At 40.7% G+C, this 27837-nt stretch overlaps 1 protein-coding gene across 1 annotated transcript in view; it reads left to right on the top strand.

Annotated features, from left to right (window-relative positions):
* DNAH5 (dynein axonemal heavy chain 5) overlaps positions 1–27837 on the top strand; it is a gene marked incomplete at both ends in the record, with an annotated part of 180216 nt that overhangs the window by 8338 nt on the left and 144041 nt on the right. Inside the window, 11 exons of the mRNA XM_084233059.1 lie at positions 4153–4287; positions 4966–5050; positions 6772–6932; positions 8049–8270; positions 10583–10720; positions 11718–11894; positions 13801–13914; positions 14712–14819; positions 17517–17639; positions 18086–18301; positions 27416–27523. Of these exons, the coding sequence (XP_084089185.1) occupies positions 4153–4287; positions 4966–5050; positions 6772–6932; positions 8049–8270; positions 10583–10720; positions 11718–11894; positions 13801–13914; positions 14712–14819; positions 17517–17639; positions 18086–18301; positions 27416–27523 (1587 nt within the window). The remainder of the gene's footprint in view (positions 1–4152; positions 4288–4965; positions 5051–6771; positions 6933–8048; positions 8271–10582; positions 10721–11717; positions 11895–13800; positions 13915–14711; positions 14820–17516; positions 17640–18085; positions 18302–27415; positions 27524–27837) is intronic.

Genomic DNA, 27837 nt, shown 5'->3' with positions numbered 1-27837 from the left:
AAGCCTTGGCCAGGCCATTTTAATTCAAGTGCTGGCTCATTCAGTGTTTTTCTCAATTCATTGTCACAAACACTTTTCAAGGGGGGGGGGGGCTTTTATCTCTATTTTGCAGAAAGGGGTAGGGCTTCTCATCTCATTTAGTGGAGGATAATCAACCCGGTGTCAAAATGAAATATGTGTGGTTCGTACATGGTTTGTGCACACAGATTTTAGACTTGGGCGAGGGTTCTGCAGAGGTCAAGATAAAGGTTACTCTTTTTTTTAAAGATTTATTTATTTATTTATACAAGCACTGGGTACAGTCAGAAGTGCGGAAGGGTGAGAGGTGTCACCAGAGCTAGAGCGGGGAGCAGAACAGGCAGAATGACAAAGTACACTGCTGAGGGGAGCAGTGGGCGGCAGGAGAGGTCTGCGCGCCATGTGGGACCCTCGCCAGCCAGCGGCCGGGGATCGAACCAGAGCTGCGGAGGCTGCAGGCAGCTTTGCAGCCCAGCACTCAACCGCTGTGCCACCAGGGGAGACCCAACTTTATTCTATTAAAGATGTTGGATGGGCTTTACCATGAGAAGTCACAGAGCTTTGTTATGAAAGCACATGGCATTGGTCTTTGTTGGGATTTGTATTTTAAAATCCCACATCTATTGTCTGTATTAACTTTTGAACCAGAAAAGTAACCCATGTGTTAGGGAAGGAATTGAGCCAAGCTGTCCCCTAGTCCACACACTGACTGTGGAGTTGCTGAGTCCTGGAGTAGCGAAGTGACTGTTTCAAGGTCTTGCAGTTACTCTGACTCCAGGGCCCCTTTGTCTGCCCGAGGTGGTCCAGCCTTGAAAGTAGCCTGATTTCTTCTGAGACAGCACATTAGTCAGTCTTCTATTCCTTGTCAACAGGTGGTGGAAATGTTTTAATGCTTTGCTAGATTTCCTGGGACATTGAATAGGTTTCCATCATCCACCAACTCCCATCAGTGGGTACTTGTTCATGCAATGCAAAAACATGACTCAAAAAAATGGCTCCCCATAGTCTGTCTCTCACCTTCTTAGCCCCATTTTGCCCTCACTCTCCAGGTGTCCTTGACCTTTCAAAGGACAGCAGCGCCGGCCACCTCTAGACAGCTGGTCAGCTGACTACTTGTTTCTGACGTTCCCTAGCAGCCGGAAAGCTGCAGGTTTAAGCTGATGCCCTCACAATGCACTGACTGATCACTAAATATTTGCTTGACACTATTGACTTTTTGTGGTAGTAAAATAAAAAAGTCCCTTGTCATGCCAGGATCCTTCAATATAAGCAATGAAAGTTGAGATTGATAAACATTATGGTCTTGCATCTACATGGCCCTGGGAGTTACCTTCATATTCTTTGTCTTCTGGAGAAAGAACAATGAGTTTAAGTACTTAATGTGCTTTTTAAAATAGCTCTGAAAACATCTACTTTAAATACCCACTGACTTAGCATAATCACCTAAAATTATATAATTTTGTGAATGAATGGTAAATCAATAAAATTCGATTACAAACACATTCATCAATAAATAGATGAAATTACAAAAAACAAATTGATATTTACTTTCACATGAAATGTATTTGGAAGTACTTTCCTCTATTATTTAAGTAAAATGAGATTAATTAGTTTCCTAGTTTAAGAGCTGATTTCTTCTTTCCTCCAATAGAATACGCATGTTTTTTCTTTGGAATCAAAAAATCAGGTCACAGAGTAATACGTTGCTCTGGAAGAATCCTGTTTCAATTTCTCTATTCTGTGGAAGTCTTCAGTTGCTTTACATCTTGACTCTTCTGGTTTTTGCCTTCTTTTCTGCCGTGCTGGCTACCCTGCTTGCCTCTCCTGGTTTAGTCGCTCATTTGCCATCTCCCACACTTGCCCACTGTGTTCTTAAGCCGCTGAAGACATTGAGCACAGGCTCAGAGACATCACTTTAAGGAAGGCATTTTATTTCTCCCTGCTAGGAAGGTAGAAAACAACAGGGCCTCTTAGGTTTCAGTGACATTTGAAAAGAGATTTAAATTTCCTTCTATTTGACATTTATTGAATGTACACTTTGTGTCAGGACTCAAGACTTTTGTATTTCCTTTTTAGACTCCCACCCCCATAGTCAGACTCTTCAGGGTCAGAAAAATAAATGCCAATTGCCCAGGCTGGCAGAGGCCTTTCAACTACTCTGAAACCTTCAGCTTTCTCCCCTTTACTTTTTCTTAAGTCTTTGTGTCTTAGAATATTATTCCTTGACTCTAAATCCCCTCTATTTACTAATATCAGTCCTATTCCTTGAAAAGAAGTCCTTCTTGAAAGAAGTCCAGAAACTTCTTTCAAGTTTCTGGTAAGAGTAGTTAACATTCCATACATTCATATTTCTTTTTTCCTTCATCCTTTTTTCAAGTCTACATATTGTTTTTCTATCCAACCAGTGCAATTCTAACAAGGATGACTGTTATCTTCTGCTGCAAACATACCAAAGCAAAACTGAATGGCTTAAAGCAGCAGTAACTAATATCTATCCACATTCTGTGGGTGACTTGGCTCAGCAGAATGGTTCTTCTGTTTTATGTAGCCTTGGCCTGGATTGAAACGTCCAGGATTGCTTACTACAGGATTGCTTTCACACAGCTGAAAGCTGGTGCTGCAGTGTCAAGAGGTTGACTGGGACTAGTGAACCAGAATTGCTTGACTATTTGCTGGGTGTTCTTGACTTCTCACAATATGGTGACTGGGTTACAAGGTCAGGACAGAAGTTAAATATTCTCAAGTTTTATAGTCTTACTTTGACCTATATTCTCTTGGTGAAAACTGCTCACAGGCACTGGCTAACTTCAAGTGGAGGGGAAATAGAGTCCAGCTCTTGATAGACTAGCTTCCTGGTCATATTGCAAAAGAGGTTGGGATGCTTCTGTCATGTTGTAAACACAGATACTTAAGGGCATCTTTATTCACTCAACCAACTCTTTATGGCCTTAGCACTCCTGGAAACTCTTCATGGCTTACTGGTGGTGCTGCCTCCTGAACCCCTTTCTGTCTCTCTGTCTACTCAGACTCAGCCTTCTCCATTTGCTCTTTTTCCTCCGTGCCCCTGGCATATTGGTGTTCTTCTCTTTTCATTTCCCATTAATTTCTTAAAAATTAATACCCACACTCATATTTAGACTTTGATTCATTCATTCGATAAGTATTTATTGAATAACTAGATAACTAGTATGCACATACCACATGCTGGATGAAAATTTTGTTTTTTTGAGGTCACTGGTAGTGTTCCTCTTTCTAGTGCTAGCATATATTTGGGTCTTAATAACTGTTTGTTGAGTAAAGAGGGGATACAAAGGGGCTACCTTCAAGAAATGAATAGGAAGCTGAATGTCCACCAATGGCAAAATGGTTGAATAAATTATGGTACATCCATATTGTTGAATTTAATACAGGCTGGAATTGTCTGTGTTAAACTAGGGAGAAAAATGGAGGAAAAATGAAAAAAAAAAAAAAACCTAGGGAGAAATCTGTGATGTAGAATTAACAGAAAATACATGAAAAATTTTTAATAGTATTATATAGAGATGTGTGTATCTTTGCATATTTTGTGTAAGTACAGCACATCTGGGAAGATGTGCTTCAAACTGCTAACATTAGTTACATTGAATATGCTTTATTATTATAATTAACAATCAGCAGTTAAAAATTAAGCAGTGGTATCCAAAAATCAATTTCCAGACCAGATATGAACAATAAAGATTGGCGGTAATGTAGAAAAATACTACTTAAATGGCCTAAGGGATGTTTATGAAAATGGGAATCTCCTTTTTCTCTGTGTCTATGGAATGCTTATACATGCACAGAATTATGTCTAACAATTTACAACAAAATACAGTAATACAGATAACGGTAGTAATTTCTGGATGGCAGATGATTTTTATTTCTTCTTTTGGTTTATCTGTATTGTGTCATTTCAAAACAATGAGCACATCTTATTTTCATAATAGAAATAAAATTATTTCTAAAAATAGAAGATAGTCCATAAAAATTGGTGCCATTAAGCTGTCTGTTATCTGAATACCCAAGATTTAAAAATACAATAATAGTATGAAATTACTGCAAAATAAATCTATTTGAGTACATTTGCCACAAAACATTTTTGTTCTTTTCTTATAGCAAAGATTGAAGGAAGAGAAGGAAGCCAAGAGGGCACGTTTGGATGGTAGGCATGAGTACTTATTTTCAATTGTGGCCTCCTGTGTGGACCTGAATAAATCCGAAGTGGAGGATGCCATTCTCGAGGGAAATCAGGTGCGATGCATTTGAGGTCTCAGTGCCTTGACTGTAGGGTGTCTTCTGATGCTGTTCCATGGCAGATTCCAGGCATGGCCTTCGAAGAAGTACCTTTAAGTTGGGCAGCTGTCCATTCTGACTCTGAGTAGTTTCAACTTAGGGCTCTGCAGCTCAGTGCTTCTTGTTTGAGTTACACATTGTGCTACCGACTATTTAAGAGTCACTTTCACTGGTGGCAGGGCTGCTGACAGATGTGCAGTGAGCCTCAGTCCAGTGACTCTCATGGCAGTTTTGGTGATTATTGTGATTTAATATTAATTATCTTTAGTGTGTTAGATGAGTGTTGAAAGGTTTCTTTTTTTCTCATCTGAGTAAAAATGAAACCCTCATCTACATTTATGTCTGCTGTCAACGACACAATCCTTCAGGGAATTAGCAAAAATGGAGGGACACTTATTTCAAGTGTGTGTATACAGTACGTATTTTTTAATGATTAATTGAGTTACTTCTTTGAGTGGAATCCTTGCTATGGTGAGACATTTACTCTTTCATGGTTTTTGTGTTGAAAAAATTATAATCCCTTCTATATCTTTTGCATTAGGCACAACCCAATGTGGATAAGAAAGAGGGTCATAAATACTGATTCAAACAGTTTCTAATTCAGAGCCGTCATCACCTGCTTTTTCTTCCTCCCAGATTGAAAGAATCGAGCAGCTCTTTGCTGTGGGAGGTCTCCGCCACCTGATGTTTTACTACCAGGATGTGGAGGTGGCAGAAGCAGGTATGCAACATTGGTGTGACAAAACCCAGAAATGCGTCGTGAGATTTTTGTGAGGATGGCATGAGAAGGCCACTGTAGAGCTGATTGGGCCTCTTACCGTTCCCTTCTCTGGAGGTTGTACAGGTAGGGAGAAGTGAACTTGTTGAGGAGTCCGGGTGGCCCAGGTTCTACTTTAATCTCAAGGAAAGGGGGCAGAGAGTGGTGTGTAGGTAGCCTGCCTGCTCTAATTTTATTGGAGATGTTGGTTTCCTTTTCAGGCTGTGCTGGTAATTGGGGCATAATAAAGTAGTTTACATTTTGAGACTTCCTTCTGTCTCAGTTCATTCTGGGCAATTATATTTTAGAATTTCGGATGGGCATCTATTTCTTTTCTATTCCAGCACTATTTCTTTTTAGCTTAGGAATTGTTGCCAGGAAGCCTCGCATGAGTTTTCCAGTTAAATATCACATTATGTGTATTTTGTACTGACTCTGATTCAAATGAGTAATATTGAAAGACAAGTTTAGTCATTTTCACTCAAGAAAAACTTGTAAACCTTTGTGTGGGTTCAACTGGCATATCCCATTCTATTTCTGCATGGATTGATATAATTTAAAGCTAAACGAGGGACATAAACAAATATATTATGATTGTGTTAAAACACCATATGCAGTTTTTTATGACCTTTTTGAAGATATGGAAACTAGTTATTGCACTTGGCATGTAGTATGACTAAGCTTTTTTGTTTAAAAGCTGAGGAAATTATGCATGCATACACTAAAACACTGGCGTTTCTCCTAAATTATCCATCTGATATTTTGTGATTAAAGTTCATTATATTTTCAGTGAAAAATCAAAATAATACAGAAAATTTGGATTCCAGCCCAGATCGCACAGCAGAAACTCACATGAAATGCTGGCTTCCCCATGAATGTGGCCCTGGGTGAGGGTGACATTTCGTGTGTGATTCTCACATGGAATGAGCAGGCTCATGGGATGTGAACATAAATGCAAGTTCATTTTTGTAAACCTTTTCAATGGGAGTAGATTTTCTTCTCATCTTGGATTGAAATCAGGAAATACCATGACTTATCTGGCTATTCTTAGATAAGAAAATCTCCTCTGGTTGCTTCAAATTACTAACACAAGTTCAATTCGGAAACTAAAAATGTCCTCGCATCAGGGGCTCTGAAGATGGAAATGATATATTCCATCGTGTATATGTACCACATCTTCTTGATCCAGAAATCAATTTTTGGGCATCTAGGTTGTTTCCACAGTTTTCTTGTTATAAATATTGCTGTGATGAACATTGGAGGGCATGTTCCCTTCAAATTAGCGTTTTTGTGTTCTTCGGGTAGATTCCTCGGAGTGGAATTGCTGGGTCATAAGGCAGATCCATTTTTAATCTTTTGATAACCTCCATATTGGTTTCCACAGGGCCTGGCCAGTCTACATTCCCACCAGTAGGGTAAGAAGTTTCCTTTTTCTGCACATCCTCACCTAGACCAAACTCTTTTTTCCTGATCCTCCCATTCCTAGTTTTTCCTGGAACAATTTTGCAGTGCATCTGTGATCTGAAATCAAGTAGATCCTTTTAGATCCCTTTAAGTCTCAGGTGAGAGATGATTCATCTTGGGCACATGGATCAGTCGACATGACAATATATTAGCAAGGAAGCTTCATTCCAAGGGGCGATCATAATAACATTTGTGAAACTAAAATTCTTTTGCATTTGTAGGACAGTTTGGCTCTCCAGGAGGAGTAACTCTTATTTCTGGAAAGATTAAAAAACCTAAGGTGTTTGTGACTGAGGGAAAAGATGTCGCTCTTATGGGAGTGTGTGTGTTCTTCATCAGGACGGACCCTTCCAAAGCCATCACCCCTGAGAACATCCATCGGGTAAGGACTAGAGTGATCCTTAATCACCAACAGTCACAAAATTCCACAGAAAGTATGTCTTTCCGCGGAGACAACCTTTGTGTTCATTGAATATCTAAAACTACTCTCAAAGAAGATATTTTGGAAGCTTTTAGAGCAAGCATTGGAGAGGACATTTTCTTTAAACCTATTGAGTTGGTGATCTTCATATTCAATTTCTCTATTGGTATAATATTGTGTGTGTGTGTGTGTGGGGGGGGGGGTCTTTCCTTTTAAAAAAAGGTTTGTCCACACACAAATAACTTAATGGCAAATTTTATGTATTGAAAATGACTTATAAGAATGGATACATAGCTCTCTTTCCTAGTTTTACTGTGCCCTCCTAGTTTAATGTGCCCTCAGTAGGCACATTATCTGTTTGGAGCATGTAACTGGTCAGCAGTTTGTGTTCTATTTATTTTGTGGTTTTTATTTGGGTGATTATGATTAAGAGTAATTTAAAGCCAATGTCTGAACCAGGGTGTCAAAATAATAATTTACTGGTCTGCTAGATTGAATACCCAAATGGACAATGGGTAGACCATATATAAAAGTAAAACTTTGACCCATAAATTGCAGCAACCTACCCAAGAAGCCAACCCCTTACCTAAAATCAGCAAGCCAGGGTGGCCAGCCCACAATGTTAAACCTGTAGGATGTCCGCAGGAAGCCAAATAATAGTATTATGACATTGGCCAAAATGACCAGGATATGATGGATGACTGCCAGCTTCCCTAATTTTTGTCCATCTTCCAAATTGGAACCAACCAGAGAAACCCAATCTGTACCCCTAACCTATCACATAGGAGACCCCGATTCTGGCTTGCCCTCCTCTGGCTTCCCCACACCAACAGCCTCTGATCGGGACTGAGCTCACCTCAGGCCCCTGTTTTCTGCCAGGAAGCTTCTGCCTGCCGTGCTGGAGCTGACTCCCTCGCCCTACAAGCTGTTCAGGACTAGCCTGGCTTGTCTCGTTCGGCTGGTCTTCACTTATTTCCGCGAGGTAGTTGGTGACAGCATTCACCAAGAGAAGACCTGGTGATTTTGTTGCAAGTGAGAAGGATTTCAACAATAATGGGCCTTTAAACCGTTTTCCAGGAGGTGGCCTTTAATGTGTTAGACACCGCCGACGGGGGCTTGCTCAACAGCGTGAGGCGTTTGCTGTCCGACATCTTCATCCCTGCACTCAGGGCCACGAGCCATGGCTGGGGGGAGCTCGAGGGTCTTCAGGAAGCTCCCAGCCTCCGGCAGGAGTTCCTGAGCTCCCTGGAAGGCTTCGTGAGTGTCCTGTGGGGCGCCCAGGAGAGTTTAAAGGAGAAGGTAAGAAAGAGTTTGTTATTCCTTCAAGAAGGATCAGCGGGTGGGCGAATACAGCTTGTCAGGGAGTAAGACTGCTCTTAGTTCCAGCAGCTTGCAAACCTTGAAGGAACATTGTGGGCGTCTTTATCATCCCTTCAGGGGTGCTGCTGGCTGGACTTGAACTTCTGTAGTCTGTAGGGGTGCCCTACTGTGGCTGCTGTGTGTCTTGAAAGGAAAGAATTCTGGGTGTGTGCTGGGGTTCTGGGTGGGAGATGAGGTGGGAGGAGATGCTGAAGAGGGAGGAGGGAAAAATTCCCTTGGCTGGAGAGAATGGTCCAGTCCTGGGCTTCAACCAGCCACCCAAGGGCCTGTAAGCATCACTTTGGCAAATGGAGGGTTTAGCTTCCTGCCATTCATCGAGCTACATAAGCTCGTCTTAGTGGTGACTCGGGACAGAGGGTGACGGATGGTGACAGATGTGGAACCTTGACAGAGGAATCAGGTTGAGAGAGGCAGGTGGATGGATCCCCTAATGCTAATGCCACGGTAGCACTCATTCCTTCAGGGAAAATGGGGGCCTGTGGGACCTACTGGGATCCCAGGAGGAAGAGAGGCTCTAGGTTTTCTAAGGGATGAGGGGTGGAGTTGTTGAACAGATTTCACCCGGACAGCGGCAGGATGCATTCTATTTGAAATTCGGTGTGATGCTGTCCTACTAAAATGCAAGTTGAACCAAAAGAAGTTGCTATTTGAGCAAATAAAGCCTTGTTTTTCTGCAGATACACTTCATACTGTGGTAGAGGCATTAAAAAAAAGAAAGTGGGATGGATCCCAACACAGGAAGGAGGCATTGACACTTTCTGTAGCCCAGAGCCCTCTCTTATAAATCCAAGGGGATGTGGCAGGTGGGCTGGAGGGGCTTGGAGGCCTGGGTGGAGGCTGCAGTATCAAAGCCCTAGGGGAGTAGATGCAGGTGCAGCCCAGGTGGGTTTTCAGAGGCTCTGTGAGAGTGTAGCAAAGTGGAAAACACAGAGCTGGGAGGCCAGGTCCAGGAGGCCGGAAGGATGTCTTGGAGCCCCTCAGGAGGGTGTGGGGGCAGGCACAGAGCCTGGCTCTGGATGAATCGCCAGGTGGTGGCAGGGTCACTACCTACCAGGTCTCTCTGCTGATCTGTGGGCAGAGTGAGAACCCAGTATCTGGTACCCTGCATGGCCCAGCTTGTACCATCTGCATCTCCTAGCAAGACCCCTTGGGGCCTGGGTCTTACTAGGTGGCCCTTGGGCCAGGCTGGAGTCTGAGCAGGAGGAATAACCACACCCTGGCCTGTGGCTTGGAACCAGGGGAAGATATATACTCACTCTGTTGTTGGTCAACTAAGATTGGGCCTGAGGTTCGAATTTAGAAATTCACAGTGCCAGGTGCACATTTCCAGAAGGAAAATGTTGTATGAACATTTTCAGGCTTTGTAGTCCATTTTGTTGTATGTGTGCTTAAAAGATACACTCGGTTTCTTGGTCAAGACAAAGTCCAGCATGCCTTCTGCTCTGCCTTCCCCTCCCACCCCTGAAACCAAGCCATGCATTGGCCATGGAGCTCGCTAACTATGAGGTATATTTGAGTTGGGACTTGGGAGTTTTGCCCTCTAGTTAGCTTCAAAAATGAAAGAAAAATATCAGATGGTCTCACTCATAGCAGGAATTTAGAAAACCTAAATAAGAGACCAGGAAAAAGACTAATCAATACAAAGTAAAAATCAAAATCAATAAGCAACTATAAACCAGAGACACACTACGGGGTGGGGGGAGGTGGGGAAAGGAAGGACTGGAGTCAAAATAAGGGGGGAGGTGCAACTGTATGGGGAATATAATCAAAATGAAAATGCATACATTGTGCAAAGATGAAAAAAGATGTCAGAATTATATAAAATAAAATATTTAAATAAAAAAAATGAACGTGGTAAATTAGAAATCACCCCTCCCCCTAATCAGTTTCCTTGAAGCTCTCCCGCTGGCTTGGGATTCAGCAGTGGGTAAGTTGGTTTCCATGTTCCCCACTTAATTCTCAAATTCTGTTGTGTTCCGGCTCTTGCTTTTTTTTTTGACTCCGAATTGGAACTCGGAATCAGTCGTCTTGAGTGATGTCCTCACTGTGCAGGGGAGTCCCAGCATTGAATAGCACAGCTTGCCTTTAGGGATCTCTCAGGAGGTAGGGCAGCTGCACTGGAGGGGCCCCTGAAGGTCCCTCTGAGCCTAGGAGTCAACCAGAAGGGGGTGTGTGTGTGTGTGTGTGTGTTTGTTTCAAAAAAACTGTTTTACTAACTTTCATTTCATTAGGTGAACCTTCAAAAATGTGATATATTTGAACTGAAGACCCTGAAGGAACCATTGGATTTCTTGACTCTGGCTAATAATCCAGAGACTTTGGAAAAAGTCGAAGGTTGCATGAAAGTATGGATCAAACAGACAGAACAGGTAATTTTCAGAAGCCACATATCAGTTTCAGATGCCACGCTTCTGAATAAACCCACGGAAGGAGGTGGACTGTGTGGCCTTCCCCTTTGTGAGGATAGTGAGGGCCTTAGTGAGGTTTTAATTGATAGGCATTAGATAAGCAGGGATAAAAAGAATTCTAGGAGAGGAAAGTAAACGGCTTTAGGTACTTATATAACTAGAGGACTGCACGTTGTCTACTTTTTTTCTTTAGATATATTTTCCTTTGAGGGCCTCCCTGGTGGCGCAAGGGGTTAAGATGCAGCACTATGAAGCTATCCGCAGCCTCTGCAGCATGAGTTCGATCCCCGGCCGGGCAGGGAGCTGACCCACATGGCACGGCAGACCTCTCCTGTCTCGTCCGCTGCTCCCCTCAGCAGTGTGTTTCAGTAGATTTGCCTGTTCTGCTCCCCACTCTGTCTCTGGTGAATCCTCTCACCCCTCACATCTCTGGCCTGTACCCTAGTTCTTGTATGCATAAATAAATAAATATTAAAAAAAGATATATTTTCCTTTGGGGAGAGAATCTCTGTAGAAGTACAGGGGGTTTTCTTATTCAAAGAAAGAAGGGAGTTTGGGACTTAACCTTTGAAAAAATGTTTCAGAAAATTCCTCAGTGAAGTTGGAAATTACATCAAAAAGTGAGCATAATTAAAGTGAACTAATTTATGGGAGTTTTCCAAGATTTTATTGCTCCAAGGTTAATAGTAAGTGAATAGCCAAGGACGTTTTCTAAGGTCAGATCTTCCAAAAGTTCATGAAACTCCTTCAATAAGTAGTTTTCAATTAGAACAAGTCAATTAAATTTTGTTGAAGGTTTAAAACTGAGCACATGTGAAGTTAGTAAAGGACTGTTAATCAGCGCATCTAAAGGAATAAAACTGTCTCGTGACAGCATAGTTTATTTCATTTCCTTAGTTTTGCTTAAGCATCCCTTCTCAAACTCCAGCCAGACTCATTTGGCTCCGTGCAATCACAGGTCCTTGCTGAGAACAACCAGCTGCGGAAGGAAGCCGATGACCTTGGGCCCCGAGCAGAGCTGGAGCACTGGAAGAGAAGACTCTCCAAGTTTAACTACCTTTTGGATCAGTTGAAAAGTCCAGATGTGAAGGCTGTGTTGGCGGTGCTCGCGGCGGCCAAGTCGAGACTTCTGAAGGTTGCCAGCCATTTCTTTTTGCTTTTTGAAGTGGGGAAGAGACGTCTGTGCATGCTTTTATGTTTGAGAGTAATTAGGGACAGAAATATGTTATTAGACCTATATGACAAAACATTTAAGATTGACTCATATAATCCGTTTACATTTTTTCATTTTGTAGAAAAAGCTTTTGAATTAAAGATGTTTGGTGACTGGTGTGCAGGTACGCATACGGATTATCAGCAGGCATACATGTCCTTAAGAATTAGGGCCTCCCCGGCGGTGCAGGCAGTTGAGCGCAGCGCTGTGAAGCTGTCCACAGCTTCTGCAGCGCGGTTCAGTTCCTGGCTGGCCGGGGAGATTCCCACATGGTGCGGCAGACCTCTCCTGTCTCCCCGCTGCTCCCCTCAGCAGTGTATTTAGTCAGTCTGCCTGTTCTGCTCCCTGCTCTCTCTCTGGTGAATTCTCTCACCCTCCTGTGCCTCTGGCCTGTACTCCAGCTCTTGAATAAATAAAATCAATCTTAAAAAATAATAAACATAACATGATTACATATACATGATGATATGTTATTATATTTAATTATACATGATACACACATAATTTTATTATGTATACATGTAATGCATGCACACGTGGACAAACACACGTAATGAATTCAGACCAACTAAGAGCTGTAATAATGAAAACATGCACCTTGTTAGCACTGGTATGCTAGTATTCTATTGCTATGTAATGAATTAACTTAAAACAATAACCGTTTGTTATCTGTGGGTCAGAAATTTGGGTGCCATGTAGCTGAGTGTCCTGATTCCAGGTTCTGCGTGAGGTTGCAGTTGCGGTATTGTTGCATCTGAAGGCTCAGCTGGGGCAGATCTGCCTCCAAGTCATGGGGGCAGTTGTTGCAGCATTAAATTCCTTACTGGCTGTTGGCTGGAGGCTTCATTTTCCACCTGGGCCTCTTCACAGTGCAACTCAGAAACTGTGGACTGGCTTCCCTTACAGGAGTGAGTGAGACAGAGCAAGCGAGTACCAAGCTACCTGTCATGGGCTTTTGGTAAACTAATCCCAGAAACGACATCCCATTACTTTTGTCACATTGCACTTGTTAGCAGTGACTTGCTAGGTTCCCCAAGGGGAAGGGATGAAGCAAGAACATGACCATAAGAAATCACTATCACTTGGGGTCTTTGTAGAAGTCACCTAGCATACCTGGCATGGGTGCCACACCCACTATTTAGTAGCTATTTGTGTGTGTGGATGTTTCAAGCCATATAAATAACTTGAATGATCAATAATAAATTATTTCAATAAACATGCTTTTGATTTACCTTCTATCATTGCTCAGAGAAATGCAATTGTTTCACTGCAATACTGTTTAGAAATATCATTTGGCGTCCATGAAATCCACAGATGGGGTTGACTTGTGCTAAATCATTTCCTTTTACTTCATTCTCCAATTTTTAAGTATCTTTCCATTTTGAAGTTCCCTGCTCATAGCACAGTCATGACATATGGTTAGAAGTGAATACATAATTGCTATATTAAAGAATGAACCAAAGCATAGAGATCTGGGAAAAGGAGTTTAGATCGGAATAGGGGGAAGACAGAAAATCTGGGAATGTGGTGCAAAAAGGATTTCATAACCAGCAGAGGGGAAAGAATTGGGGGTGCTGCCTTTGATGCTCTGCCTTAGTCCTGAATACATTTGAGAGGGCCTAGAAGGGATTCCTTTAAGATTTTAGAAATTTTCAATTGTTCCTTAGTGTGTGCTATGCCTCTTCCCCCCTGGATTCAGTTCTGTGTGACAATCACGGTACACACTGGAAGTCTGATGCTAGGCACTGGGGTGACTTTTGCCAGTTGTTATGTTGGAAGGTCCTCTGTTAATAATTGCACGAAAATTGCCTTTATGTATTGTGCTTAGACCTGGCGGGAGATGGATATTCGAATCACTGATGCAGCTAATGAAGCCAAGGACAATGTCAAATATTTGTATACACTTGAGAAGTGCTGTGACCCCTTGTACAGCAGTGACCCTGTGAGTTCAAGATTTCTACTCCTTTATCTGACTCTTGTGCATGAGTTGAATTCAGCATGGAGTTTTGATTTATATTGTAGATGTGACAGTCTGTTAGAAAATTCTTAGAAGGTTTTTTATTCTCAAGAAAATGATATCTATAAACCTGCACACATTTACTTTTGTCTACTATGTGCGTATGTGTATCTCACCTATCTATCAAAGATATACATGCAATGTTATATTAAAACTTACTATATATTTCAATTTTTATTAAATATTACAATTGATGTTCTGGTCTACTTTCAAAGAATTGTGAAAACAACCACTGACTTTAAAGATAATTTTTAATTTATAAAAGCATTATTTTTAATTTAAAAAGTAAAAGCAGGAAATGCCTGCTTCTAGTTATCACACAGTTCACCATTAATGAAAACTGTCATTAACAGAAAGTTAATGTTTCTTGCATTGAAACAAAATTTGCTTAACTGCAAATGACTAAATAGTAAAAATAAAATTTCCCTTAGATACATTCTATTTATGTAAAGCGTTAATTATTATTTAAAAATTTAAATGCAAGTCTCTCTCTCTCTTTTTTTTTTTGTGGGACCCTCGCCGGCGGCCGGGGAATGAACCGGCACTACAGAGGCTGCAGGCAGCCTCTCAGCCCAGCACTCAACCGCTGCGCCCCCAGGGGAGGTCCTTAAATGAAAGTCTCTTAATTAAATTTCATTCGAATGAATATGGAATGATTAGACTATTAGAGTTTTGCTATGTTTGATATTTGTTTCCCTGAAAACTTTTGTGGTGTCTTCCAGATTTCTATGATTGATGCTATTCCTACACTTATAAATGCAATTAAAATGATCTATAGTATCTCTCATTACTATAACACCTCTGAGAAGATCACATCTCTGTTTGTAAAGGTAAGTGCAGATGTAGTGTCCATGCACTCTTTTTTAAAAATTAGATCTATTTTTTTATTTTCTTATAGTATTGTTAATTTGGGGGCAGTATTTGATTTGATTTCTCCCCTCAGGTGTGGTCCCCATAGTTCTACCACCACCATAGCATCACCATCACCATAGTCCCTGTGCTCTTTCCTCCCATTTTACCCTCCCTCTAGCCCCTCCCCCTGCTGTATGCCTCAGATCTATGGTCAGTTTGCAAGTTTTGTCTTTTTCCTGACCCTTTGTTGGGTTTCTCTATATTCCACCTGTAAGTGAAACCATCCTTCCAGCTCCACCCATGTTGCCATAAATGGCATGAATTTATGTTTTTTGATCACTAAGTAAATCCATTGTGTGTATATACCACGTCTTCTTGATCCAGTCATCTGTTCTGGGGCATTTGGGCTGCTTCCATATCTTAGATATTGTACATAGTGCATGCACTCTCTTTTTTTTTTTTTTGCCCACACTCAGTGTTTTGATAATAAGAAATTACCACATTGACATAATCCAATGTTTCTGTGTCCTACAATTAAAAAAGCTTAATCTTTCAATAGAGATGGAATTAAGTGCATATAAGAGGCTGACTCTAGCAAATCATAAAATATTATTCCCCAAAGCAATCACTATAATAAATATTTGTTAGTTATATGATAAAAATGAAAAAAAGATTCTTTTTGGAATTTCTTTCCCCATGTTATTTAGCACAGTTTTTATTCCTATTGAGTAAATTTTAATTAAGAAAAACTACCTTGAACTGGCTATTTCCCATTTCATATTTTATATGCCACGGTTCCAAATTTATTTGATGCTACAGTTGTTTATTGGAGTTATTAGAACAGTAATCATGGTAATAAAAGCTACTTGCAACATTCCAGTAATCCATAAAACAATTATAACGATTCTGCCAAACACCATAGCAATGTTCAGACCTTACGTCCTCACTCATAAGTGTTGATATGAGTGCGGCTGCACCCACCCCTTTGAAAGGTCTCAAAGAATTAAATGACTTTTTTGGTATCAAGGCAAGAATTTTAAATGTGGTCTTAAAATAGGGGCATTTTCAACTCCTTAGGAGTTTGGTGGTGAATCCCAGTGCAGCAGGAGGTGTGATCCTTCCTGGTAACTGGGGCAGCAGCCTCAGGAGCTCAGCAGAAGATAGAAAGGAAGGGCCCTGAGGTTTTCCCAACTTCTTCACACTCTAAATTCCATGTGAGGCCAAGAAGGAGATTCCCTGCATAAAGGACTCAGGAGTCAATTTGCATTATTGCCACAGGTTTCATGCCTATTACTTGCAAGTCATGTTTTTGAACAAAACTGTAACTACTATTTGTATGATTAAAAAAAAATCTTTCATTATGGAGATTTTGAGGCAGACACAAAAGGAAAGAGAACTGATGCTGAGCCCCCAGGTGCACATCCCCCATATCCATAGCTGTCAGTGCACGGTCGATTATAAGGGACCTAAACTCCCAGCCTTTGCACCGGAAATTCCCCACCCCATATCATTCCCTGCCCAAAGTCTCACCATCTAATTGTCCTTTAATTTATAAAAATCCTACCAAGACAATCCTGATGAGATTTTGTTTAAAGTTTGATTAGTGGTGGGACCTCCCTGGTGGCACAACGGGTTAAGCACCACACTATGAAGCAATCCACAGCCTCTGCAGCACGAGTTCCATCCCCGGCCAGCCAGGGAGCAGCCCACATGGTGCAGCAGACCTCTCCTGTCTCCCTGCTGCTCCCCTCAGCAGTGTATTTCAGTTAATCTGCCTATTCTGCTCCCCACTGTCTCTGGTGAATCCTCTCACCTGCCCCCACATCTCTGGCCTGTACCCCAGCTCTTGTATGCATAAATAAATAAATCTTTGAGGAAAAAAAAAAAAAGAAACGTTAGTGGTCACATAGGTTAGCTCTGCTCTCTTTTCCATTGGACAGATTGGGGGCTGTAAAATGAGTGCCTGTCCCCTCTGGTGCTTGGAAACTGATTTAGCAGTTAGAGTAGACTCCCCAAGGAGACTGGGGCCGCTCACAACAGCCCTTAGGCAGGGAAATGAATCCTTTTGTGCGTTATGAAGACATTCATCCTCCTTAAACAAGGGGGCCTGAATTGTTAATGAGGTTTCTATGATTTCACAAGTGATTCTGACACTATATGTGGAATCTAAAAATGTCAAATAGAATAGTGGTAACTGAGGTCTAAGGAGTGGGGAAATTGGGGAGATATGGGGCAAAGGCTACAAATTTTCAGTTATGAGATGAGTCAGTTCTGGGATGTAATATACTATATGGTGATCATAGTTAATAGACTGTAGTGTGGGCTTGAAAGTTGCTAGGCCTTGTCTCAACACGCACATGAAACTGTGAGGTGAGGGTGTGATGATTACTTGATTGCACTAATCATTTCACCATGTATATATATATCAATATATTAAACCATCATATTGGGCTACTTAAAAATATGTAATTTGCATCTGTCAGTTATGCCTCGATAAAACTGGAACAAAAAAGGGTTAGTGCTTGATTATTATTAGTTGTGATGGAAAAAGTTAACCCCGAAGTTCAAGTTCATAGATGGTACACCTGAGAGGTAGAGAGTTAAGGTCCCTGTTCCCCAGCCTATGACCAATGCCTGTTTTATGTACTTAGCATCATTTTATTGGAAAATTCTAGGTGACCAATCAGATGATATCCGCCTGCAAAGCCTATATCAGCAACAACGGGACTGCTTCCATCTGGAGCCAGCTGCAGGAGGTCGTTCTGGAGAAAATATCGTCCGCAATTAAGCTTAAGCAGGTAATGGTCAGCTTAACCACTAGTTTAAATGGCATTTTATTATTTTGTGTTTTTTCCTGACACAACTTCAATCAGTTAATAATTATTGTAATATTGGTTGCTAAAAAGTAATTCCTTACTTGTTAAGAAAATTCAACATGAATAAATAAACCTGCTCTCAAAAATTATTCACCTATTTTACCCTTTTTGTGGGTCTCCTCTGTCCCATCCTCTCACTAAGTACTGGGGAGACAGGATGAGGTCGTTTTCCTCAAGTTTCTGACAGAGTTTGCACAGATGTAGGCTGGTCCAGGGTGAGGCTGCAGGCGGATGGATGAATGGATACAAAGGCATGAAATAGAAAGGATTGCAATTCTACCCTAAATGTGCTCTTGCTTTCACGTAAGAGAATGAGGCTGACACCCTAGCTTTGTTCCCTCATTCACATTTTGGTTTGTGATTTTTAGGAATACCAGCTCTGCTTTCATAAGATCAAACAGAGGCTCAAACAGGATCCCAATGAAAAACAATTTGAATTTAGTGAGATGTATATTTTTGGAAAATTTGAAACTTTCCACCGACGTCTCGCCAAGATAATAGACATCTTTACAACCTTCAAGACCTACTCAGTTCTACAAGATTCTAAAATCGAAGGGCTGGAAGAAATGGCCATTAAGTACCAGGTACTATGCTTTAAAAATAGATCTGCTGTATCTCTCTATAACTAAAGCCTTTCTGTTGTATGCAAATAACTGTAATTAGAATGATTCATATCTTCAGTCTATAATGTAAGAAAGCTCATGCCCTTAAACAATAAAGAAATTAAATTTATTTGAGAATTATTTAATGTGCTAAATGTCCTTTTCAGGTATGTCATTATGAGAATGGCTTTCCAATAGTCTAAAATTAATCATCATTAGTAACCGCATTTTCATTAGTAGGGCAAGAAAAATGTTTAAATATAGCTTATTATTTCATTTATTCATGCAAGAAATATTTAATGAAGCATATACTAAATGTTGGTGCTAGCTGACCCTGGTTGAATGGCATTCGATAATCTCTGATTTTAAGCATTTTGTTTGGAAAATTGTTAAAAAAAAAAACACGGGACTGTATTTTATTTTAGCTCTGCTAGTCCTAGTTATTTTGATTTTAACTGTTTGTCATGTACCTAATCAGAGTTTTAAAAGTGGTCACAGGGATTCAATAATTTGAAAAATAATTTACAAGCAAAATGAATTTTTAATTCTTAATGTGGCTAGTATAATAATTTTTTTCTGGTTTGTGGACAGTGACACTAAAACTTAATTTATGTTTTGTACTTGAATTTGAAAAGGTTCATATCATTTCCTGACCCACATTGGTTTTTGTACTCCAATAGTTTAGGCCATAAGGAATCATTTTCATTTCCTAAGTACAGTAGGTTTTGAGAGAGAAAAAGAAAAACCTTTTTATACAGGAAGACATATTTTAGAAGTGCTGTGTATAATCTGCAAGGTGGATACTCTGCACTTTGAAAGTGACAGTTTTGCAAGACAAAGAGGGACTTAGTCCATTTACTTCTCAGTTTGGAATCACTTAATGAAAACGTAACTTTGGAGCATATTTCAAAGTTTATTTTTGAAGCAGTTGAGCTGTACATTTAAATGCAGATAAAGGCTGCTCTAACCTGATAAAAATATTGGGGAGAGAAGTTACTGTGAAAATCTAAAGTGAAATACTGATTACACAGATGGACCAGAGGATAGTGAGACAAAGTGTAGCTAGTTCATGAAAGTGCAAGGTGAGATTTTCAGGTATTAGCACCAAGGTTAGAAGTTCAAAATGGCCATGAAAATGGAACCCCGACTCCCTGAATGACCACCCAGGACCTGTCCACCCCCTGCCTCCTGGCTGGCTCCACCTCTCCTCATGCTTTCCTGGCAAAGGCAAGTATGGCCAGTCTGAATCAGAATTTGCAGATCTGCCTTTTTGGAGAGTTCTGTCACTGTTATCACATGGCTGGTTCCTCCTTGGCATCCAGATTTTGACTTAAAGGACCCTCTCTGTTAAATTTTTCTTTTTCTTTTTTTTTTTTTTTATAAATTTTATTGTTATATTCCCCATACAATTGCAGCCCCCCCATTCTGACCCCAATCCCTCCCCTCCCGCCCCCGCCCCCCTAAAAGTCTCTCTGGTTCATAGTTTTTTGTTGATTTTGATTTTCACTTTCTTATAGTTATTCATTTTCCTGGTCCCTTATTTAAGTTTTCTAGATTCCTGCTATGAGTGAGACCATCCGGTATTTTTCTTTTTCTTTTTGGCTTATTTCGCTGAGCATGATCCCTTCCAGCGCCATCCATGTTGCTGCAAATTGCATGTGTTTATCTTTTTTGAATGCTGAGTAATATTCCATGGTATATATGTACCACATCTTCTTGATCCAGTCATCTATTTTTGGGCATTTGGGTTGTTTCCAAAGCTTAGCTATTGTAAACAGTGCTGCTATAAACATAGGGGTGCAGGTGTTCTTTGGAATTGATGTTTCTGTGTCCTTTGGGTAAATACCTAGGAGTGGAATTGCTGGATCATATGGAAGCTCTATGTTTAGAAGGTCCAGAAATCTCCACACAGCTCTCCACAGTGGTTGGACCAGTTTGCACTCCCACCAACAGTGCAGAAGAGTTCCTTTTTCTCCACACCCTCGCCAGCATTTGTTGTTGCTAGTTTTTTTAATATGTGCCATTCTCACTGGTGTAAGATGGTATCTCATGGTAGTTTTGATTTGCATTTCCCTGATGGCAAGTGATGTTGAACATTTTTTCATATGCCTGTTGGCCATTCGCATTTCCTCTTCAGAGAAGTTTCTTTTTAGCTCTTCTGCCCATTTTTTGACTGGATTATTTTCTTTGTTGTTGTTGAGTCTCATCAGCTCTTTGCAGATTTTTGTGATCAGTCCTTTATCATTAGTGTTGGGTGCAAAAATGTTCTCCCAGTTGGTGGGGTTTCTCTTTGTTTTTGTTATTGTCTCTTTTGCTGTGCAGAAGCTCTTTAATTTGATGTAGTCCCAGCTGTTTATCTTTGCCTTCACTATCACTGCTTTGGGTGATGTGTCTGTAAAGATGTCTTTGATGTGCAGATCACGTAGTGTTTCGCCTATATTTCCTTCTATATATTTTATGGTTTCAGGTCTTATGTCTAGTTCTTTAATCCATTTTGAGTTGATTTTTGTGTATGGTGTGAGGTAGTGGTCAAGCTTCATTCTTTTGCATGTAGCGACCCAGTTTTCCCAGCACCATTTATTGAACAAACTTTCTTTGCTCCAATGCATAGTCTTTGCTCCTTTGTCAAAGATTAGTTGACCATAAATCTGTGGGTTTATTTCTGGATTTTCTATTCGATTCCATTGGTCTGTATGTCTGTTCTTGTTCCAATACCATGCAGTTTTGATGATTATGGCTTTGTAGTATAGTTTGAAGTCTGGGAGTGTAATGCCTCCATTCCCTTCTTTTTTTTTCAGGAGAGCTTTGGCTATTCGGGGTTTTTTGTGATTCCATATGAATTTCATCAATAATTGTTCTATTTCTTTGAAGAATGACATTGAAATTTTGATTGGAATAGCATTGAATCTGTATATTGCTTTTGGAAGGATGGCCATTTTAATAATGTTTATTCTTCCAATCCACGAGCAGGGGATGTCTCTCCATTTCTTTGTGTCTTCTTCTATTTCTTTTAACAGTGTTTTATAGTTTTCTTTGTATAGGTCCTTTACCTCTTTTGTTCGATTTATTCCCAAATATTTGATTTTTTTTGTTTCAATAACAAAAGGGATGGTTTTTTTGATTTCTTCTTCTTCAGATTTATTGTTTGTGTATAGGAAGGCTACTGACTTTTGCATGTTGATTTTGTATCCTGCCACTTTACTGAACTGATTGATGAGTTGAATTAGCTTTTCTGTGGAGTTTTTGGGGTTCTCTATGTATAATATCATATCGTCTGCAAATAGTGATAGTTTGACTTCTTCTTTTCCTATTTGGATTCCTTGGATGTCTTTCTCTTGTCTTATTGCCCTGGCTAGGACTTCCAGTATTATATTGAAAAGCAGTGGTGAGAGTGGACATCCTTGCCTTGTTCCAGATCTTAATGGAATTGCTTTCAGCTTTTCACCATTGAGAATGATACTGGCTGTTGGCTTGTCATAGATGGCCTTTATGATGTTGAGGTATGTTCCTTGTATCCCAAGAATTTCAAGGGCTTTTATCATGAATGGGTGTTGCACTTTGTCGAAAGCTTTCTCAGCATCTATTGATATTATCATATGGTTTTTATATTTCTTTTTGTTGATGTGTTGGATAACGTTGATTGATTTTCGGATGTTAAACCATCCTTGTGCCCCTGGAATGAATCCTACTTGGTCGTGGTGAATTATCTTATGGATACATTGTTGGATTCTGATGGCTAAAATTTTATTGAGGATTTTTGCATCAGTGTTCATTAGGGAGATTGGCCTGTAGTTTTCCTTTTTTGTGTTGTCCTTGTTCGGTTTTGGTATTAGTGTAATGTTGGCTTCATAGAACGTGTTTGGTATTGTCCCTTCCTTCTCAATTTTTTGGAAGAGTTTGTGAAGGATAGGCACTAATTCGTCTCTGAATGTTTGGTAGAATTCATTTGTAAATCCATCAGGTCCTGGGCTTTTGTTTTTGGGGAGGTTTTTGATTACCATTTCAATTTCGCTAATTGTAATTGGTCTGTTTAGGTGTTCTATTTCTTCTTTATCTAGCTTTGGGTGATTGTAGAGTTGTAGGAATTTGTCCATCTCCTCTAGATTATTAAACTTGTTTCCATATAACTGTTCATAGTAGTTACTGATTATTCTTTTGATTTCTGCTGTGTCCGTTGTGATTTCTCCTCTTTCATTGATGATCCTGTTTATTTGTGCTTTCTCCCTTTTTTCCTTTGTGAGCCTGGCTAGGGGTTTGTCTATTTTATTGATTTTTTCAAAGAACCAGCTCTTGGTTTCATTGATCTTTTGGATTGTTTTTTTAGTTTCAATTTCATTTATTTCTGCTTTGGTTTTTATTATTTCTTTTCTTCTACTGGTTTTGGGGTTTTTTTGTTGCTCTTTTTCTAGATCTTTGAGCTTCGAGATTAGGTTGTTTCTTTGAGTTCTTTCTTGTTTCTTGATGTGAGCTTCTATTGCTATATATTTTCCTCTTGTTACTGCTTTTGCTGCATCCCATACATTTAGGATATTGGTGTCCTCCTTGTCGTTCAATTCAAAAAATTTTTTAATTTCTTCTTTGATCTCCTCATTAGTCCAGTGGTCTTCCAGTAGTGTGGTTTTTAATCTCCATGAGGTAGGAAAGTTCCTTGCCTTCTTTTTATGGTTTATTTCTAGTTTGATGCCTTCAGGGTCAGAAAAGATGGTTGATATGATTTCAATCTTGGTGTATCTGTTGATGTTTGTCTTGTGCCCCAGTATGTGATCGATCCTGGAGAATGATCCGTGTGCGCTTGAGAAAAATGTGTACTCCGTTTTTTTGGGGTTTAGTGTTCTATAGATGTCTGTTAAGCCCAATTGCTCTAGGTCCTTATTTAGAGCTTTGGTTTCTTTACTTATTTTTTGTCTTGTTGATCTATCCATTGTTGATAGTGGTGTGTTGAAGTCTCCCACTACGTATGTGTTTTCTCTGATGTCTGTTTTCAGAGAGGACAACAGTTGTCTGATATATTTTGGTGCTCCTTCGTTTGGTGAGTATATGTTAATGAGTGTTATTTCTTCTTGAAGTATTGTCCCCTTGATCATAATGTAGTGACCATTGGGGTCTCTTTTTATCTTTTTGAGTTTGAAATCTGTTTTATCTGATATAAGTATAGCTGTTCCTGCTTTCTTTTTTGGTCCATTTGCTTGTAGGATTGTTTTCCATCCTTTAACTTTGAGCCTATTTTTATCTTTTGTAGCTAAATGTGTTTCCTGGAGACAGCAAAAGGTTGGGTTTTGTTTCTTAATCCAGGCTGCAACTCTGTGTCTTTTTATTGAAGAGTTTAGTCCATTTACATTTAGAGTTAATATTGATATGTTAACATCTGTATTTGCCATTGTGTTTGTCTTTCCTTTGATTTTATTTATTTATTCTTTTAATAACTTTTTTTTTTTTTTGGCCTTCTTTCATTGTTATTCGTCGCTCTGAGGTTCTGGCTTTAGGACTCCTTGTAGTATTTTTTGGAGTGGGGGTTTAGTTGCAATGAAATTCCGGAGTTTCTGTTTGTCTGGGAAGGTCCATATTCTTTCTTCAAAGAGGAAGGAGAGCTTTGCGGGATAGAGTATTCTTGGTTGGCATCTGTTTTCTTGGAGTCTGTTGACTATGTCCCTCCACTCTCTCCTTGCCCGTAGTGTTTCTTCGGAGAAGTCTGATGTCAGCCTGATTGGCTTTCCTTTGAATGTTATCTGTTTCTTCCCTCTTGCCAGCTTCATTATTTTTTCCTTGTCCTGGATTCTTGGGAGCTTTACTATTATGTGTCTTGCTGTATTTTTTCTTTCGTCGTGGAAGTTTGGTGTTCTTCTTGCTTCTTGTATATCAATTTTCAGCTCCTTCTTCACATTTGGGAAGTTCTCTTCAATTATCTCTTTGAATATTTTCTCTGTTCTACTTCTCTCTCCTCTCCTTCTGGTATTCCTATAACTCTTATATTTCCTTTCCTCATGGAGTCAGATAGTTCCCGAAGTCTTTCTTCATTCTTTTTCCTTCGTACTTCTCTTTCCTTTTCTGTTTTGGTTCTTTTTATTTCTGTGTCTTCAAGAGCACTTATTCGTTCTTCCATTTCATCAATTCTGCTTTCATTGCTTTTCCCAGAATTCTTTAGTTCTTCCACTAATTCTTTGATCTCCTGCATTTCTTTTATTTCCCTCTTTAGGGACTCAATTTCATTCTTCTGATCGTTGATTATTTTTCCCTTATCATTGTTTTCCTTTATGACTTCTGTCAGTTTTTTAATCACGGCAATTTTAAATTCTCTTTCTGGAAGGCTCAGAAGTTCTTCCAAGTTACTGTCGTTGTAATCTGGGGGCTGGTTTTCTTTTTGTGGTGTGCTTTTTTTCTGGAGAGTTGCTAGGTTGCGTGTGGTTTTTCTCCTCCCTACTGTCTGTTTTCTAATTTGCCGTATGCGTTGGGACACTGTGTTGTTGGGACTGGCCGGCATCTTGGGTGGGCTTCTCTTCTCCCCTCTGGTTCCTCCAGGAGTCATCTGTCAGTTTCAAGCAGTCTTTATTGGAGAAAGGTCCCTGTCCTAAAATGTCGATGTGGGGACACACTCCCCTGTGCGCCTGGTCTGCCCCGGCGGTGGGTTCCTGCTCCCCCTCTGGGCTTGGACTGCAGGCCAGAGGGGGTCTGGCGTGGGCGAACTTCCCCCGCTCACCTCTGGCTCCTGAGGAAGCCTTCTGCAGGTAGTCTTTACTGAAGAAATGTCCCTGTTCTAAAATGGTGATGTGGGACACACTCCCTGCGCGTCCGGTGTCAGGCACACTCTTCTGCGTGCCTGGTCTGCCCTGGCTGTGGGTGCTCGCTCTCCCTGTGGGCTCAGACTACTTGTTTGGAAGGGGCCGGGTGTGGGTAACTCCCCAGCTGGCCACTAGCTCCTTCAGGAGCCTGTGCTGGCTTCAAGTCGCTAGGTGGCGCCAGAGATCTCTCCTAGAGCCCTTGGGGAGCTGATTTTCCACCCCGTGGGACAGGGAGCAAAGCGGGGATGGTAGGGTACACCTCAACGGCTTTGGGGTGCTGTTTCTGCCTTGTGCCCCACCGTCGTGGGGAACCCACACCCCTAATTTTGTGCCCCGGGTCTCAGTTCCAAAGCCCTCAGTTCCAGGACGCGGGCTGTAGCCCAGTTCAGTGGCGCGGGAATGGCGCCTTTTGCACCACTCCTGTGCCTGGGCGCCTGGTTCCTGCTTACTCAGGGAGGGACCTTCACCTCAGTGAGGACCTCCGCGCGTCTCCCCGCAAGCCTAGGTCGTCTCCCAAGCCTAGGTCGCAGGCGCGGGGACCTGGGCAGCCGCGATCCTGGTCTGCACTTGCTTTTCAAGCGCGCCGAGCGCGCCACTTTCCGCGCAAGCTTACCGGCAGCCCGGGCTGTGTGCGCGTCTCCCGGGGTCTTTGTTCTTCTCTAATGGCGCCCGGAGCCGTTCGCTCACCGCCGCGGCGAATCCTGCATTGTTCGCCTCAGCTCCCGTTCACGGGGTGTGGTGGCTGCAATAGTTCCTTTCCACTCACAGTCCCACTTGCTGCGTCGTTTGTTCTTGTTGGCCGTTGTGGTTTGTTGTTTCCCTCCTCTCTCCCGTTCGGAGAGTGCCGCCTCTGTGGGCGGGGGAGGGGAGCAGGGTTCTGCGCTTCCCTCCCTTCTGGTCCTCTTTTATGGCCACTTTCTTCTTTGGGCAGTTTGCTGGAGTCACCCGTTTATCTTCCGTGTCCCAGTTCTCACTGGGACCTGCCGCTTTTCCTCCCTATTAACTTTTTTTAATGGGAGATCTTACTCGCAGCGTCTCCTCGCCGCCATGTTGCTCCGCCCCTCCCCCCTCTGTTAAATTTTTCTTGATCTCTGTGTTGCCTCAGTTACTCGACATTACACTACCAATTTGATCACTGTCTGAAATGAATTTGTTGGTTTATTTGTGACTTATGAAGCATTGATAGATCATGACAGGTATGCAGTGAATCTGTCAAGTAAATGGTTGAGTGGATTGAGTTTGCTAAGTTGGTTAAAAGGTTGTGATTAATCACAGTAAGTTTACTAACTCATGCTCTTAACTGATCCTTAACTTTAATCCTAGAATAGAATTTATTAAGGACCTCAAATCTTTTAAATTATCATAGTAAAATGCAGCAATGCAGGTTTCCTTATTTTACACATTTTATCTAAGATGATATGCAATGTTGCATGTGTATACATCCTAAATAAGACTGATTTTGTAGTTATACAGTATGAAAGAGTAGGCTATTTTAACTGGGAAACTTGACTCCAGAAATTACAGTTTATACACTCTTGTCTACTGAGAGATTTGAATTGATGTTTAAGTGGAAGTGACTTTGAAGGGGAGATTGTGAAGGGGGCCCAACATTCTTCATAAAATTTATATGCCTGTGTCAACAGAGCAGGCACCAAGTTTGAGAATAGCTTAGGACCTGGTTAAGAATGATCACACAGCATTACAGCTTATTATTCAGAGCAAACAAAAGTGCGGATAATAGTATTTCCAAGGAGATGAATCACCTAATTTGTGCTTTTGTAGTCACACACCACAGCTTTTGTAGGGAGAAGGAAGCAATTAATTCCAGAGTTTTTAAATGCTAGACTGTGGTTTGACATTTTATTTTAGACCGTTGGGGCTTAGAAGATAGTATTTCATCTGTAGATACTATAACATGACTATTTTCTTCCTAAGTTTTATGTCCTGTTATTTATTTTCTGAAAAGACAAAACTTTTTGATGAAAAGTATTTTACTAAATCCTATTCTGGGCTTGTTTTTTTTTACAATTTCTGATGTGATTAGTAAGACATTTCTAGAGAAAGCCCCTCTCCTACTTTTCAGATGTATTTTTAAATTTTTTCTTAAAAAATACAGAAAACTCCATGAATACGCTTTTGAAATGGTTTTGTTGAGCGTACTGGACATTGTTCTACTGTGATAATATGCACTAAGCAATGGAACTAAAGAAATGAGGCTTCTTTTAAGTTGATTTTTGGGGAATGATAGTTCTGGTTCTGCACTTATATTTAATGAAGTGACACAGCATATTGAAATGTCTGTTTTCCCCCTACATTTCAGGGTATCGTTGCCACCATCAAGAAAAAGGAATATAATTTCTTAGACCAGCGGAAAATGGATTTCGACCAGGATTATGAAGAGTTTTGCAAGCAAACTAATGACCTTCATGTAGGTTGTATAATAAGATTCCTGTTGACAGTCGTGTGTTTATTTTTCCCACTCTGTATAATGCTGCTAATCACCACCTATTCCATCATGAAGGTGACTGATAGCAACCTTGCCTGCGTTTCGTTTCAGATTAATAATGAAGGCTCTTTTTCATGGCTTAAAGGGTCATAAATACAGCTTTGGATAATGATCTGTAATCACAGACTTCTGCGTGTCTTCTGTCTTATTCTTAGAAAATTAACTTTCATTTTCTGTTGAAATGTTCTAGCCTCATTGGAATATAAAAATGTGTTTCTATTTGTTACTTTATCACA

Source organism: Talpa europaea, assembly GCF_964194135.1.
Source record: "Talpa europaea genome assembly, chromosome: 5".
NCBI classification, from domain to species: Eukaryota; Metazoa; Chordata; class Mammalia; order Eulipotyphla; family Talpidae; genus Talpa; species Talpa europaea.
This window is presented reverse-complemented; position numbering and strand designations above follow the sequence as displayed.